Source organism: Erinaceus europaeus, chromosome 1 (assembly GCF_950295315.1).
Source record: "Erinaceus europaeus chromosome 1, mEriEur2.1, whole genome shotgun sequence".
NCBI classification, from domain to species: Eukaryota; Metazoa; Chordata; class Mammalia; order Eulipotyphla; family Erinaceidae; genus Erinaceus; species Erinaceus europaeus.
In genome coordinates this window covers 118308897-118326114 of record NC_080162.1, presented here as the reverse complement: position 1 = coordinate 118326114, position 17218 = coordinate 118308897, and the positions used below count along the sequence as shown (strand labels likewise).

General features: G+C 40.8%; 2 protein-coding genes across 6 annotated transcripts in view; one reads left to right on the top strand and one right to left on the bottom strand.

Moving 5' to 3' along the window:
- Positions 1–82: 82 nt before the first annotated feature.
- Positions 83–9249, bottom strand: NDUFB9 (NADH:ubiquinone oxidoreductase subunit B9). Of its 2 annotated transcripts, none has more exons than XM_007520789.3 (4): positions 9092–9249; positions 4637–4829; positions 3455–3568; positions 83–295 (listed from the first exon to the last, which is right to left on the bottom strand). In XM_007520789.3, exons 1-4 carry the CDS (start codon positions 9190–9192, stop codon positions 164–166), a joined length of 540 nt encoding a protein of 179 aa, XP_007520851.1. In that variant the 5' UTR covers positions 9193–9249; the 3' UTR covers positions 83–163. The 2 variants fall into 2 exon arrangements, with proteins under 2 accessions (XP_007520851.1, XP_060051191.1); XM_060195208.1 differs by having other exon boundaries at positions 9104–9248.
- A 26-nt stretch (positions 9250–9275) lies between these two features.
- TATDN1 (TatD DNase domain containing 1) overlaps positions 9276–17218 on the top strand; it is a 60329-nt gene continuing 52386 nt past the window's right edge. For 2 of the 4 annotated variants that reach the window (XM_060195189.1, XM_016187159.2), the window contains exons 1-2: positions 9361–9526; positions 16568–16633. Coding sequence is in view for 1 of the 4 variants with exons in the window: in XM_007520788.3 (XP_007520850.2) it covers positions 9333–9354; positions 16568–16633 (88 nt within the window). In the remaining 3 variants the exon portion in view is untranslated. The other 2 variants (XM_007520788.3, XM_060195195.1) reach the window with 2 other exon arrangements.

Sequence of the window (17218 nt, the reverse complement as noted above, 5' to 3'; positions counted from 1 at the left end):
CTGGTAAGAAAATAACAGTGGCATAGTCATGTGGTACATCATGTTAATCCTCAAACAAGAACAACACATCAGTCACATCATACCTTGTTGAGTTATTTTTATTAGGGTAAGTGTATGTCCTGTAACATTTCACCTACTATCATCACTGGTGGTGTCTCTTTGTCTACATAGGGCGCTCCCGGGGCCTGGTTACAATATGCCACCACAGTGGAGGCAAATCACCTTCCTTTCTGGCAGGGGGCAAAGCTTCAGTTGTGGGACCACCAGGTGGAGTTTCCTCCTGCAGCTGCTTAATCTAGAAAGAAGCAAGGAAGAAACAAAGTTTGACTAGCTGCAAAAGCTCTGTCCTGACTGAAGTAGCAACTTGTTCTTACTGTGTATCATATCTCACACTATATGACCCTCACTACTAAAAAGTGGTTTTAAAAAACATACTTGGGAGTCTGGCGGTCGCAGTGGGTTAAGCGCATGTGCCACAAAGCGCAAGCACTGGCGATCCCAGTTCTAGCCCTGGGCTCCCCACCTGCAGGGGAGTCACTTCAAAAGCGGTGAAGCAGGTCAAGTGTCTGTCTTCTCCTCCTCTCTCCATTTCTCTCTGTCCTATCCAACAACAACAACAGCAATAACAACAACAATAATAACTACAATAAAACAACAAGGGCAACAAAAGGGAATAAATAAATATTTTAAAATATGCCTGCTTTTTTTTTAAACTTCTTTATTGGGAGATTAATGATTTAGTCAATAGTAAAATACAATAGTCTTTACATGAATAACATTTTCTAGTTTTCCACATAACAATACAAGGTTATATTGTTAGCTGCTTTATTTCTATACCCACACATTAAGTCAGAAGTTAATACTCTCTAACAAAGCTGAGAAGCCTCTTTATCACACCTTCTCATTATCAAGGAAAACTATGGCAATGTCCCATTCTCATTATGGTCAAGCCCCCCCCCCCCCCCAATTTTTTTGTGTCTCATCTATGTGCTTTTCAAAACACCATTAAAACAAACTTCAATTCAGGGCCAGGTGGTGGCTCACCTGGTTAAGTGTACATGTTACCATGCACAAGGATCCTGGTTCAACCCCCCTGTCCCCTATTTGCAGTGGTGAAGGAGTGCTGCAGGTGCCTCTCTAGTCTTTCTTACCCTCTTGACTTATCTGGGTCTCTAGCCAATAAATATTTTTTAAAAAGTATGTATTAGGGTTGTTAATGTTAAGGCTTCTCAGGAGTCGGGTGGTGGCGCAGCGGGTTAAGCGCACGTGGTGCAAAGTGCAAGGACCAGCTGAAGGATCCTGGTTGGAGCCCCTGGCTCCCCACCTGCAGGGGAGTCACTTTACAAGCGGTGAAGCAGGTCTGCAGGTGTCTGTCTTTCTCTCCCCCTCTGTCTTTCCCTCCTCTCTCCATTTCTCTCTGTCCTATCCAACAATGACGGCATCATAATAACCACAACAATGTTAAACAACAAAGATCAACAAAAGGGAAAATTTAAAAAGAAGTTAAAGCTTCTCATAGCAACCAGGAAAATTATATCACTTATAAAAAAAAAAAATGTTCAGCTCTGCTTGAGGTTGCCCTGTTCTCCACAACTCACTTTTTAATGGAGGAGACCTAAGACTACTTTCTGAAGTTTCCTCGAACACTCATCCAGGTGCACCACCACCTGGCCTAGAACTCCTTCTTAAAAGGCTCAGAATTCCATCCACCCTTCTCTTAAATTTTTACCCCTTTACCTATTCCTGTTTTCTTCAACATCCCAAACTTTACCCTCACCCCAAATCTTCTAATAAGTATGTATCCTTAGCTTAAAATAATCCCTTGGTCTCAAGTTGAGGCCCCATTTCTGTGTTCTCTTCAAGAGTTACCTCTCTCTCTCTCCACTTTGTCTTTTCTTCCTCAGTATTATCCTATATTCCAGAAGAGACTCTAGTCAAGGCCATTTCCTATAGACAAAAATCTCTCAACTTTAAAAAAAAATTTTTTTAAATACTTATTCCCTTCTGTTGCCCTTGCTGTTTTATTGTTGTAGTTATTATTGTTCTTGTTATTGCTGTCATTGTTGTTGGCTAGGACAGAGAGAGAAATGGAGAGAGGAGGGGAAGACAGAGACAGGGAGAGAAAGATAGATAAGACACCTGCAGACCTGCTTCACCTCTTGTGAATTGACTTCCCTGCAGGTGGGGAGGAGCCAGAGGCTCCAACCTGGATCCTCAAGCTGCTGGTCACTGCGCTTTGCACCACCTGCACTTAACCCCTTCACTACCACCCCACTCCCAAATATCTCTCAACTTTATTTGCAGTCTTCAATCTATTATACTTTTTGGCAACTTTCAACAAGGATGACTCCAACCTAGACATTCTTGAAAGGCTTTCAAGCTCTGTACTATAGCCAGCCACCCGACTGCTCCTCCCTTGTGAGATGCCCCCACTCTCCCTTCTCCTGACCTCTACAATGGAAGTTCCTCTGACTCCCCTTCTCTGCTCACAAGGATCTCATACATTTCTGTTGCTTCTAATTCACAAGTTTCTATTTCTAGCTCAAATATCTACCTCGAATTTCAGATTTTTATCTGAAGTTAAGTACTACATTCACACTTGATGACTCACAGGCTCAAGTTGTCTTTCTTAAAGAAAAAAAAAAAATTACATGGAATGCTTGATTGCTAAAAGCATGGGGGGGAGAGGGATGAGGTCAGAGTTCTTCTCTATCTGTTATCAAACTCCAGAAATTAAAAACTCAGAATCCATTCTTCTGTTGTTAGTAATCATTCTTAGTTCCTCCTTGTTCCTCTCCAACACTTCCCACATACTTAGTCTTTCTATCCATCTCAGTGATAGCCAGAATCTACTTTCTTTCATGTTCTCGGTACCCACCCTAATGCTGGTGGCCATAACCTTTTGACTAGACTATTACAATAAACCAAATCGGTCCCTTCACTTCTATTTCCTTTGCTAATAAAGTTTTCACACTACAGCAAGAATGACTTTGTAAAAATGTAAATGAGACATCATAAAGAGTGAAATATACTCAAGAGTGCTGGCAAAGAAGAAGGCTAAGAGATTAAAGGTATAACAAGGAGGTCAGGCAGACAACGGATGAGGGGGAGGAGGAGGAGGGAGAGAAGGAAAAGAACAGAAAAGCCAGGGCCAGATGCCAGTGCACCCAGTTAAGTAGTGCCTCTTCCCTCTTAATTTATCTCCCACCAAATAGAAATAAAATATTTTAATAAAAGACTAGAAAAGCCAAAATGACCTGGGGATATACTGCAGCCTATTTTTAGATGGCTATAAATGTTAAATGTAAACACTTACATATGGAAGTCTTATCTGAGAGGCAAGGTACCAGAACTGTCAGTTAGAAGCTGGACCTCTGCACATGGGGAGAAGAACCTAAGCTTCCGTGTGTGCCGCAGGAATCTAGCTGCATGATAAAAAGCAGGCAAAACTCACTTCTCTTTCCCAGCTTTCCCTCTGCAGCTTTTTCCACTGCTCTCTCTTGGCAAAGTAATCGGGATACATTGCTTTCTCAGAAGGATGCCAGTCATCTAGGCACCAATTAGGAACCTGTCAAGAGAGGAAATCACAATGTCATTCCAAAGGATACATTTTCATGCCACTGATAAGCCCTGTTCAGGAGACATAAAGTAAAAAATTAAGGTGTATTTTTATAACAGTTGTATGTAACAGGCTGTTTCTGACATAAGCTGTGGCAGCAGAGGAGATGGGTAAAGGAGAATGGTTCTGAATGAAACAGCTGACAGTTGAAAAATGACAGTCAATTCAAAGAGAACTAGCATCACTTCTTAGCTCTCTAAATATCAAGAACAATTTACATTATTCAGATATATCACCTAAAGTTTCTCAGAAATACTAAGTACCAATCCAATTTAGCTGACTTTAAGGTCCAAAAATGTGCTTTTTAACAAGTAAGTTAGCATACTGTAAAATAAGTAAAGGACAGTATACTACAGTGGCCCAGGAGGTGTCACAGTAAATACAGTGCTGAACTCTCAAATCTGATGTTGCATGTTTGATCCCAGCACCATGTGCCAGAATGACAGATTCTCTGCCTCTACCTCATTAACAATAAAATGAAAAATTCCAGACACCTATCATGGGGAGATGAGAGGTTCTACTTATATATCAACAAGTGTACTGTAAAATATTACCCCCCAAATAAAATATACTAAAAATATATACTTTATTAAAAAATTATATATATATATATATATATATATACTTTATTATTATTATTATTTTTTTTACCAGAGCACTGAATCAGTTCTGGCTGACAGTAATGTGGGTGACTGAACCTGGGACTTCAGAGCCTCACACATGAGTCTCTTTGCATAACCATTATAATATCTACCCCCTACTAAAAATATTAATAATAAAAAATATATATATACACACATATATATATTTCAAGTATGCTACAAGACTTTAGAGTTAAATTTAGAAAAAAAATTAAATATCCTCTGGAAGGGAGAAAACTGACATTCCTTCTCTCCCCCCCCCCCCAGTAAAAAAAAGTATCAGTATCAGGACAGAAATCTCCCAGATGCCCCTAAAAGGGTAAGTGGCTTCTAAGACTAAAGTATGGACCTGGAGAAAGCAGAAGTCCTTACTCACCTTATAACACTCGTATCGCTCGTAAGAGGTACCCCCAGGAGAGTCAGGGAAGATGTATGGTTGAGGATGCTGGCATTGCCAGAATTCTTCCTCTGCCTCCCTCAACAGACGAGTGGCTTTCACCATATCCTTTTCATTCTTGTGTTCATCAAATCGGGCTCTCATCAAACAAGCAAAATACCGATACTTATCCCTTAAATCACAATGATTGTGGATATTAGAAATGTCATTTACTCAACTATACACTATTACTATCTTAACAAAATGCTGCAACTCTACTAATACCTTCTGGGTGAATAGCATGACTTCTCATCACCTTCCCAGACCTTGCCAAGTGAGCAGTCACACACTGTTCAACTGTGCCCCAAACACCAGCAGCAAAAGCATGCGCTGCCAAGTACAACCCAGTCACCTTACTCCCTCTCTCCTTCAAGAAATATGGAAATTTAAACAAAGACAGAAAAAAAAAAAAAAAGACAACTGAAAACAAGAAAAACTATAAATTACAGGACCATTCAATATTAAATGACAACTGAGTTTTTTTTTTTTCCCCTGGTTATGCTAGATATTGCACTAAATTCTGGAGATACAAAAATGAATAAGGAGGATATTACCTGGTGGAAATACATGTGCTCAAATCAGATGTGGGCTTGGACTCTGATTGACACTAACTACACCACATTAGCCAAGTTTTATTTTGTGAACAGAGGTCATCTCCCAGGCTTCACCTCTCTGGGCTGACTTTTTCAGATAGAGTGAGATAGACAGGGAGGAAGGGAAAGAGACCACATCGGGGGTCGGGCGGTGGCGCAGTGGGTTAAGCGCATGTGGCGCAAAGCGCAGGGACCGGCGTAAGGATCCCGGTTCGAGCCCCCCGGCTCCCCACCTGCAGGGGAGTCACTTCACAGGCGGTGAAGCAGGTCTGCAGGTGTCTTTCTCTCCCCTTCTCTGTCTTCCCCTCCTCTCTCCATTTCTCTCTGTCCTATCTAACAAAGAAATGCATCAACAAGGGCAATAATAATAGCCACAACGAAGCTACAACAAGGGCAACAAAAGGGGAAAAAAAAAAAATGGCCTCCAGGAGTGGTGGATTCATGGTGCAGGCACCGAGCCCAACAATAACCCTGGAGGAGGAAAAAAAAAAAAAAAAGAAAGAGACCACATCAATGAAGTTTCAGTTTCCTGGGGGCTCAGATCTCAGCTGCACACAAGACAAAACCACACATTAAGTGAACTATTTTGCTAAGTTACTTGGGAAAAAACTGAACAGAAATAGGAGGCTTTGAGAATAATGCAGGCCACTAACCTACTAGGGAAAGATAGAAACAGGCTAGGGTTATGGGTCAATCTGCCAACGCCCATGTCCAGTGGAGAAGCAATTACAGAAGCCAGACCTCCCACTTTCTGCACCCCATAAAAATTTCTGGTCCATACTCCCAGAGGAGTAATAGATAGAAGTAAACCAGAGGGCTCTGTACCCCCATTCCACCAGGACCTGAAGTATTTGTTAACAGGAATCTAGTTTTTATTCCATCAATGATAGGGAAGCAAATTTGGAAAACACCAGAGGAAGCCAGGCGCTGTTTCACTTTTCTGAGAGAGAAGAGGAAAAAAGAAAAGACTCCTGGAAGTAGTAATAGATGTAGGGATGAACCAGAAAGGAAATGAAGGCAGGACTGTTGAAAAATAGGGGGAGGGGGTTGTACAGACATAGATATAGATAGTTATAGAATCAGTCTGTACCAGTGACCTTGGGAAAACTACTGCAGTTTCCAGTGGAGGATGGGATGCAGAACTCTGGTGGTGGGAATTGTATGGAATTATACCCCTCTTATCTCAGAATTTTGTAAACCAATATTAAAACACACACACACAAGAATAACTCAGGCCACAAATGAGAAGGGTTTAAGCAGACAGTTGTGATGGTGGTAAGACAGAAACATTCAGCCTGCAGTTATGTGGGTGAGCTCTCAAGTTAAATGCTTGGGACTGACTCTGAGCTCTAGAACTGACCTGCTGTGCAAACTAAGGCTTTTAGGCTAGGAGTTCCTCCTCTAAAAGTATTAATACCAAAAGTCCCATCTTAAGGTTTTAGAACCCATGAACACACTGACAGCGCACTGACAGCACCCACTACTTTCTTGGTTTTCTATGTCAGTTATTAATAGTATTATACTGGGAAGAGAAAAATCAGTGTCCAATTAAACACAGTATATAGATACATGTGTCATAGGCATAGGGTATATTGGGAGTCTCATGAGAATCTATGATAGCTGACTCACTAGCTTTTATTTACTTGACATTCTACATAGCGGTGAAGTGAAAATTTTGTCAAGGGGCCAAGTGGCGGCACACCTGGTTAAGCACACGTGATAAAGCACAAGTACCCAGGTTCGAGCCCCCGTCCCCACTTGCAGGGGGAAAGATTTATGAATGGTGAAGCAGGGCTACAGGTATCTCTCTGTCTCTCTTCCTCTCTATCTCTCTCTACCCTCTTGATTTCTGACTGTATCCAATAAAGACAATAAAAATAAAACAAAACATTTTAAAAAATGTCAAATGTATAAAAAAGGAAAACGTATTCTGAACCATAGTAAACATTTGCTATTACTACTAATCCTTCCTGACACAGAGAAGTAGAACAATGATTTCTACTAGCCACACATTTGCAATCTGGGCTTCACAAGTACTTCCCCAACTTTGCCAAATCTACTCAGTTTTCCATTCTTTAAATTTTTTTTTCAAAATGTCTTTTTCCTAGGACTTGGTTTTAAGGTTCTGATATGGGCATGGAGAGTTGGCATTCATACATCTGGGGTTAGCATCCCTTCTTGCATTGTACCAATCTCACAAAAGTCTGTTTTAAGACTAGTTTCAGAGGGGGCCACGCTGTGGCACACCTGGTTGGTTACACACATTATCATGTGCAATGACCTAGATTCCCCTGGTCCCCACCTTCAGGGGAAAGCTTCACTAAGGGCAAAGTTGTGCTGCAGTTCTTTCTCCCTATCTCCCCCTCCCCACTCAACTTATGTCTTATTGAAAATAAACAGAAACAAAACCACACACCCCAGACACACACAAAATCAAAATAGCTGCAGAGAGCTGTGAATTCATGATGCAAGCACTAAGCCTCAGCAATAGAAAAAAATGTCTACTTTTAGATGAAGAGAGAAAAAAAGAAAATTAGGAAGTGTAGGTAATAAAAAAAGAACTGAACTGGATAAAACAAAAAAAGAAAAGAAAGGAAACGAAGAGAAAGAATGAAAGAAAGAAGACTGATTGGAAGGGTGTGAAAAATGAAGCTTTGAGTTAGACAGCCGAGTTTTACTACTACTTAGGTCACTTACCAGTTGACCTTGAGATAGTTTACTCCTATCTATCTCAGGAGGACAACTTTAGATCAGCTTAAGAAAAAAAAGTAGACAAAGTCTACCTTATCTAAGCTTATTTTACAAGACTAATGGGGGTCTTAACTTTCTTATGCTTCTGGAAATCTTAATAAAGTTACTGAAAACTATTTTCCAAAATTACTGAGATATTGATAGCCAATTCCTCATGCTTAAGAAAATATAAACAATCACTGTGAAGAGTAAGCAATCACTGCCTTCTCACAGTTATTATACGAACTATACTAACATATCTGTGAGTCTCATTACATATTTTAGTGCTCAGAGGTGGGCACTGTCTTTTTAGTGTGTGCACAGTAAGTTTTTATTAATCATTACAAATTCTTTGGTGATTCGCACTGGTTGACTTTCGCTATTCTGAACCTTTGGTTCCATGTACTTATCTGTAAAATGAAGAGGAAGTTAAGAAGTAAGGCTAGTAAGAGAAAACTTAAGGTGAAACTTGGGCTAGTTATGGTGTGTTGCACCATATCGAAGGGCTCTGGGGAAGGTGAAAAGGGGTGGGATGGTGAGTTCGGGTATGCTGAGGCATGACATGGAAAGGATTTGGGCTAAGGGGTTGAAGGTTTTGCAGACACCTGTCAAGGAGAGAGGAGAGGTTGTGCCCGTGTGCCTACAGCTGAGCTGTAAACCACTAACTCCCTAATCAAGTGCGGGGGCAGGCTAAACAACTCCACACGTCAAGTCGTTTGGGAGGACTTCAGGAAATAGTGCCATCACCACTGCTGCTGACATTAAGAAGAAAATCAGAAAGCTATTATTTGGTGAGTACTGGGCGCATGACAATTAAAAGAGTTTTAGGTGTTCTGCATTTCATGTAACTCAGTCATGCAGTCCTCAGCGCTGGGTCCTTCATTCGCTTCCAGAACAGAAAGCCAAGACAAAGGACAAATAAGCAACCCTCCCGGGTCTACAAGCGAGGGACCACGAGGTCGTGGAGGACACCTTCCTATCCCGTCCCTTAAGTCTTTTGCTTGGCCCGCGGTCTGTCAGTCGCGTGGAGGCCTCCGGGGTCACTCCCCACGCCCCGGTTCTCCTTTCCCACCTGTAAACACACCACGACTCCAAGTGGCGCAGCGCCCGCTTATAAAGCCGCAACACCTTTTGCTGGTGGGTCAGGTAGGCCCCCGGAGCCAAGAACGCCATGACAGCCGATTCACCTTCAGCTGCCGCGAGGGCTCCTGGGAAACCGGAAGGCAGGGGGCGGGACAACTGGAAGGGCGGTGCGAGTGGTGCGTCACTTCCGCTTCTGGCCCCTCCGAGGAGTAGCTGTTCCATTTCCAGTCATGAGTCCTTTCAAGTTCATCGGTGAGAAGTGTCTTATTTTTTGGTCCTTAGCCTTTACTCGCTGGCTCAGGCTTCGTTCGTCGGGACTGGAGGAGGGCCTGGGACTGGAACTTACCTGCTTTTCTGAAGGAACTCTCAGGAGAAAAGCGAACAAGAAGGCTCTGGGGGCGGATAGTGCTGCTTTCCCGGCTAGGTGCTGGTTTCAGGGATCGCTCCTTTGTAAATACTCAGGAGCTCAGTCGGGTGTAGGTTTCTGTCATGTGTATGTTGTGTTCAGTGGGGTACGCATCCTATTCATCCAAAGATAAAAGCAGCTGAGTGGGGAATATGCTTTAGGCAAACCATATGCCAGAAAGAAGACCAAGTCCTGTAGATCACAAGAGATATTTGCAGTTTAAAGAAGGGGAGAAGCTGGGGGACCAGGTGGTGGCGCACCCGATTAAGTGCACGTAGTACTAAGCACAAGGATCCCGGTTTGAGCCACCTGCAGGGGAGGGGGGGCGCTTCACAAGCGGGTGAAGCAGGTCTGCAGGTGTCTATTTTCTCCCTCTCTCTCTCTCCCCGCCCTTCCTTCTTCGTCCTTTCTTCTCTCTCAGTTTCTCTCTGTGTCCTATCCAGTAAAATAGAAAGAAATGGCCGCCAGGAGCCGTGGATTCGTTTTGCCCGCACCGAGCCCCAGTGATAACCCTGGAGGCAAAATGGAGGGGGTGAAAAATTGGTGACTGATGAGGGCAGGGAAGTGGCACAGTGGTTAAAGTGTTGAACTCTCAAGTTTGATCCTTGGCATCACATGTGGCAGAGTGATGGCTGTGGTTCTCTCACTTCCCCTCACTTATTAATAAATCTTTTTTGGGGGGTGGTGACTGAACCAGCGCAGGATACCCTAAAACCCAGGGCTTTCTTGATTCCAACGTTGACTATAGAATTCTTGACGTAGGGCCTAATAGGTTCCATGCAAGAAGCTTGTAAGAGAAAGTGGTATCACTTGGAATTAGCCTCAGCCGTTAATCTGCACTAATCCACCTCAGGGGTGAAGCAAGGACATGAAAGAAATTTTATAGGCTAAACTTAAAACTCGTGCTCAGTTGATTTTGAAAATTTATATCCTAAAGTCCACATGCTAAATTTACTGGCTTTGTTTCCTACTTCACTTTTTAGTAAGAGATTGCTCCTACTCTATCCTCTGTAGTTTCCCCTCTTCTATATTTAATTCCTTATTCATCTTCTCAATTCAATTGAAGAATCAACCAACCCACTCTCCCTTCCCTCCAGCCATCCTCCCTTCCCTCCTTCCTGAGTTATTGCTAGGTCTCAATTAGTCCACTGCTCCCGGTGGACATTATTTTTATTTCATACAGATGAGAGACAGAAAGAGAGAGCGAATGAGAGATACCTGCAGCACTGCTCCAATACTCATGAAGATAACCCCCCCCCCACACACACACACACACACACACACACAGGTGGGAACTGGGGACTTGAATCTCAGTCCTCATGCACGGTAATGTGTGTACCCAGGGCAGCAGAAGCTACCCAGAAGCCCCTAGGTTTTATTTCTTTTTTTTATTATTTCTTTATTGGGGAATTAATGTTTTACATTCAACAGTAAATATAATAGTTTGTACATGCATAACATTTCCCAGTTTTCCATATAGCAATACAACCCCCACTAGGTCCTATGTCATCCTTCTTGGACCTGTATTCTCCCCACCCACCCACCCCAGAGTCTTTTACTTTGGTGCAATACGCCAATTCCATTTCAGGTTCTACTTGTGTTTTGTTTTGTTTTTTTTCCTGATCTTGTTTTTCAACTTCTGCCTGAGAGTGAGATCATCCCATATTCATCCTTCTGTTTCTGACTTACTTCACTTAACATGAATTTTTCAAGGTCCATCCAAGATCGGCTGAAAACGGTGAAGTCACCATTTTTTACAGCTGAGTAGTATTCCATTGTGTATATATACCACAACTTGCTCAGCCACTCATCTGTTGTTGGACACCTGGATTGCACCCAGGTTTTGGCTATTACAAATTGTGCTGCCAAGAACATATGTGTACACAGATCTTTTTGGATGGGTGTGTTGGGTTCCTTAGGATATATCCCCAGGAGAGGAATTGCAGGATCATAGGGTAGGTCCATTTCTAGCCTTCTGAGAGTTCTCCAGACTGTTCTCCACAGAGGTTGGACCAATTGACATTGCCACCAGCAGTGCAGGAGGGTTACTTTGACCCCACAACCTCTCCAGCATTTGTTGCTGTTACCTTTTCTGATGTATGACATTCTCACAGGAGTGAAGTGGTATCTCATTCTTTATTTTCATTTCTCTGACAATCAGAGACTTGGGGCATTTTTTCATGTGTTTCTCAGCCTTTTGGATCTCTTCTGTGGTTAATATTCTGTCCATGTCCTTCCCCCATTTTTGGATGGGGTTATTTGTTGTCTTGTTGAATTTGGCAAGCTCTTTATATATGTTAGTTATTAAACTCTTGTCTGATGTATGGCATGTAAAGATCTTCTCCCATTCTGTGAGGGGTCTCTTGGTTTGGGTAGTGGTTTCTTTTGCTGTGCAGAAGCTTTTTAATTTGATGTAGTCCCATAGGTTTATACTTGCCTTAGTCTTCTTTGTAATTGGATTCATTTCATTGAAAATGTCTTTAAAATGTATGCGGAAAAGAGTTCTGCCAATATTTTCCTCTCTAAGTATCTGATAGTTTGTGGTCTAACATCCAAGTCCTTGATCCACTTGGAATTTACTTTTGTATTCGTTGAAATACAGTGATTCAGTTTCATTCTTCTGCATGTTTCAACCCATTGTTTCCAACACCATTTGTTGAAGAGACTCAGCTTTCCCCATGTAATAGTCTGGGCCCCTTTGTCAAAGATTAGATATCCATAGATGTGGGGGCTCACTTCTGGGCTCTCAATTCTATTCCACTGGTCAGTGTGTCTATTTATGTTCCAGTACCAAGGAGTTTTGATGACAGTGGCCCTATAATACAATTTGAGATCTGGGAGTGTGATGCCTCCAGTTCTATTCTTTTTTCTCAAGATTGTTTTGGCAATTCTAGGTCTTTACTGGTTCCAGATAAACATTTGTAACATTTGTTCTATTCTCCTAAAAAATGTGCTTGGGATCTTGATGGGGACAGCATTAAATTTGTATATGGCTCTGGGTAGTATATTCATTTTGATGGTGTTAATTCTGCCAACCCATGAACATGGAATATCTTACCACGTCTTTGTGTCTTTTTCAATTTCCTTGAGTAGTGACTCATAATTTTCATTATACAAGTCTTTCACTTCTTTGGTTAGATTTACTCCTAGATATTTGTTGTTTTTGTTGCTATAGTAAAAGGAATTGATTTCTGGATTTCAACTTCTTCTAACTTAGTGTTTGCATAAAGGAATGCCACTGACTTTTGAATGTTAATTTTGTACCCTGACACCTTACTGTATTGCCTGATGATTTCCAAAAGGTTCTTGCTGGATTCGTTAGGTTTTTCTGTGTATACTATCATGTCATCTGCAAATAGGGAGAGTTTGACTTCTTCTCTTCCAATCTGTATCCCTTTAATTCCTTGCTCCTCCTGCCTGATTGCTATGGCAAGAACTGGCCTGTGCGCCGCTGTGTTCCATCGCTGGGGAGCCAGAGACGACCCGAACTGCCCCTGCGGCTCCAGACAGACTATGACCCACATAGTCAATGACTGCCACCTCTCCAGATTCAAAGGAGGTCTCAAAACTTTACATCAGGCTCAACCTGATGCTGTTGACTGGCTACGGAAGATGGGCAAACGCTAGAAGAAGAAGAAGGCAAGAACTTCCAACACTATGTTGAATAATAATGGTGATAGTGGGCATCCCAGTCAAGTATCTGATCTGAGGGGAAATGCTTCCAGTTTTTCACTATTGAGTATGATGTTGGCTGTAGGTTTGCTATATACAGACTCCACTATCTTCAGGAATTTTCCATCTATTCCCATTTTTTGTAGTGTTTTGATCATAAAGGGATGTTGGATTTTTGTCAAAGGCTTTCTCTGCATCTATTGATATGACCATGTGGTTTTTGGTCTTTCTTTTGTTGATGTGGTGGATCACATTGATTTACATATATTAAACCAACCTTGCATCACTGTCATAAACTCCACTTGGTCATGATGAACAATCTTTTTGATATACTGCTGTATCCAGTTGGCTAGAATTTTGTTCAGTATTTTAGCATCTATGTGCATCAGAGATATTGGTCTGTAGTTTTTTTTTTTGGTTATGTCCCTGTCTGCTTTTGGTATCATAGTGATGTTGCTTTCATAGAAGCTGGCAGGGAGTATTCCAGGATCTTCAATCTTCTGGAAGACTTTTAAAAGTAGAGGTATTACTTCTTCTTTGAAGGTTTTGTAGAATTCATTTGTAAAACCATCTGGTCCAGGACTTTATTTTTGGGAAGATTTTTTGATAACTGTTTCAATTTCATTAGCTGTGATGGGCTTGGTCATGTTATCTACTTCCTCTTTACTTGTTTTGGAAGTTGGTAGGTATCTAGGAAATCGTCCATTTCACAGGTTCTCTAGCTTGGTGGCATATAGTTGTTCCTAGAAGCTTTGCATGATATGTTGAATTTCTGTGGTGTCTGTTGTGATATCTCCTCTTTCATTTACTATCTGATTTATTTGGGTCTTCTCCCTTTTTTGTTTTGTGAGTCTGGCTAAAGGTTTGTCAATTTTGTTCACTCTTTCAAAGAACCAACATTTACTTTCGTTGATCTTTTGTATGGTTTTCTTATTCTCAATGTTATTTGTTTCTGCCCTAACTTTAGTGATTTCTGTCCTTTGGTTGCTTTAGGGTTCCTTTGTTGTTCTTCTTCTAGGTCTTTAAGATGTGCAATCAGGCTGTTTATTTGTGCCTTTTCTTGTTTCCTAATGTGTGCTTGTATAGCTATGAACTTCCCTCTTAGTACTGCCTTAGCTGTGTCCCAAACATTTTGATAGCTTGTGTCTTCATTTTCATTGAACTCTCAAAACATTTTGATTTCTTCCTTTATTTCCTTTTGACCCCGAAGTTGTTAAGAAGTGTACTGTTGAGCTTCCACATTTTGGGACTATTACTAGTCTTGTTGATTGTTAAGTGTTAGTTTAATTCCACTGTGGTCTGAGAAGATGCTTGGGATAATTTCAATGCTCTTGAATTTTCTGATGCTATCTTTGTGGCCTAACATATGGTCTATCCTTGAGAATGACCCATGTGGATTTGAGTAAAATGTGTATTCCAGTTTCTTGGGATGAATGACTCTGAAAATGTCCAATAGTTCTAGTTTATCTATCTCCTCATTTAGCACCCTTATGTCTATTGATTTTCTGCCTGGATGATCTGTCAAGCTGAGAGAGTGGGGTGTTGAAGTCCCCTACTATGATTGTATTGCTGTTAATATATTGCTGTAGGTCTTTCAGTAGAAGTTTGATGTATTTAGATGGCTTCTCATTGGGTGCATAGATGTCAATAATTGTTAAGTCCTCTTGATTGACTGATCCTCTGAGCATTAAGTAGTGTCCATTTCTATCTTTTTTAATCTTATCTATTTTAAAGTCTATCGTGTCAGATATGAGAATAGCTGTTCCTGCCCTTTTTTGAAGATAAACCTCCCCCTCCCCCCACAGACACACACATAAGTGGGAACTGGGGACTTGAATCTCAGTCCTCATGCAGCGTAATGTGTGTACTCTACCCAGGGCAGCAGAAGCCCCTAGGTTTTATTTCTTTTAAAAAAAAAAAAAAACAAACAAAAACGTGGTCCAGAAGGTGGCGCTGTGGCTTAAGGCACTGGACTCTCAAGCATGAGGTCCTGAGTTCAACCCATGGCAACACATGTACCAGAGTGATGTCTGGTTCTTTCTCTCCTCTTATCTTTCTCATAAATAAATAAAATCTAAAAAAAAACAAACAAACAAAAAAACCCTTCCTTGTTAAAGACTACCAGATTGAGTGGGTGTTCCTCTTCTGTGTCCTGTAGTCTCAGTGTTAATAAGCCACTGCATTTGTAATAGTTCTTAATTGTCTGCAGTTTCTTGAGAGGAGGAATTCTATGCATGCTTGTACCACAGATATCTAACCAAGTATTGACAAAGCATAGATATTGAAGTGTTCTTTGAGTGAATGAAAAATTTATTAGGAAGACTTAAAATAGAAAAAATGTATTAGGAAGACTTAAAGTAGAAGTCTCAACTATTTCTTTTAACAGTGGCTAATAGTTTGTGTGGTACAAATCTTTTATTGCCTTTGCTGTTTGTTCTGAAGTATTTAATTATCTTGGGTATGATTGTAGATAGCAAAACTTTTTTATTATTTCTTTCTCTTCTAGCTCTATTTGCATATAGAAATGCCACAGGATTCTGTATATTAAGTTTGTAGTTTGTCACTCTACTGTATTGATTGTTGTTTCTGAAAACATTTTAATAGAATCTTCTGTATCTCTGTATACATTATCATGTCATTTGCAAAAAGTGAAAGTTTTATTTCTTGTTCAATGTGGACTCTTTCCTTCTTTGTTTCATTTCTTGCCCAATTATGACATCTATGAATTCTAATACTGTGTTAATAATGTTGAGACTGGATACCCTTGTCTCCTTCCCAGCCACAAAAGGAAAGCTTTCAGTTTTTCACCATTAAGTATGATGATAGCTGTAGATTTCTCATTCATAGCCTTTACTCTGTTAAGATCATGTCACTCCTATCCCTATTGTGTTGAAAGATTTTTTTATAAAGATTTATTTATTATGAGAGAGCATGAAATAGAAGGCTAGCAGGAGGACCAGAGCACTACTCAGCCTTGGTGCCCAGGGGAGAGAGGGAGAGGGAGAGGGAGAGGGAGAGGGAGAGAGAATGAGAATGAATAGATGGGCAGGGGGAGGAAGAAACTGGATGACCATACTCATGGAATTTAAGAAACAAAGTAAGGGAGGGCTAGCTGGTGGCACACCTGGTGTTGAGTGCACATGTTAGAAACAAAGCAAGGAAAAAGAGAGGGTGAGACAAGTAAAGTTCTGTTCTATGCCTGTAGTTCTGAATTTACTGATGCAGAAGCCTAAAAGAGGGTGGGGAAGTCAGCACCCTAAGATGGAGGGAGGTGGCACTTTGAGGAGATGTGAAATTGTGCCCTGAGACAACTAGTCTTATACATTCAAAAAATGAAAGTTTCAAATAAAGATTCCGGTTGATTAACTTTGTTTTTGCTTTTCACAGATATAGGTATCAACTTGACAGATCCTGTGTTTAGAGGAATTTATAGAGGGGTTCAAAAGCATCAAGGTAAATGTTTCTTTTATTAAGGTAAATCTTTGTGAAGAGAAATTTTCTGTCTTCAAATGAAAAGTATAATTACTGTTACAGTTGAAATATTAAAGTACTTAGACATCTTAGATAAAACAATCATCTAAGGAAACACTTGGTGAATTACATTAACAGACCTTCTATTATCACAGGTGTTAATTAAACCCTCCCTACTTGTACAAGTTTGTAATTTCGAATATAAAACACAGTGACTGTATGTACAAAAGTCAAACGGTACTAGATGTTTAATTACTTATAAGTAAGTAAGCCGTAGTTTACATAATTCTAAAATAACTTTGAGATTAACTTCAATTTTATTAGTTTTTTTTAGATCATTTCCAGGCATGTGTCAAAATAAGTGGAAGTAAATAGTAGTACCACAAAAGTTGGTGGAAAACTTAACCAAAGCAAAATGGCTTATCAAGCTCATTTGGAAGACTTGTTTTATTAGCTGAGATGAGTAAGCAGGCTTTGGAAGTAGATTTCTCCAGTAGTTTCGCCTATGAGTACTGCATCAGAAAATGATGTATAGGGGTCGGGTGGTAGCACACAAGGGTTAAGTGC

Excerpts from the sequence above, each read along its gene's own strand:
- NDUFB9 (XM_007520789.3), bottom strand. The coding sequence starts at position 9,192 with ATGGCGTTCTTGGCTCCGGGGGCCTACCTGACCCACCAGCAAAAGGTG. Across the intron at positions 3,569-4,636 it reads AGCGATACGAGTGTTATAAG|GTTCCTAATTGGTGCCTAGA; the intron begins GTGAGTAAGGAC and ends CTCTCTTGACAG. Across the intron at positions 296-3,454 it reads GGGAAAGCTGGGAAAGAGAA|ATTAAGCAGCTGCAGGAGGA; the intron begins GTGAGTTTTGCC and ends GCTTCTTTCTAG.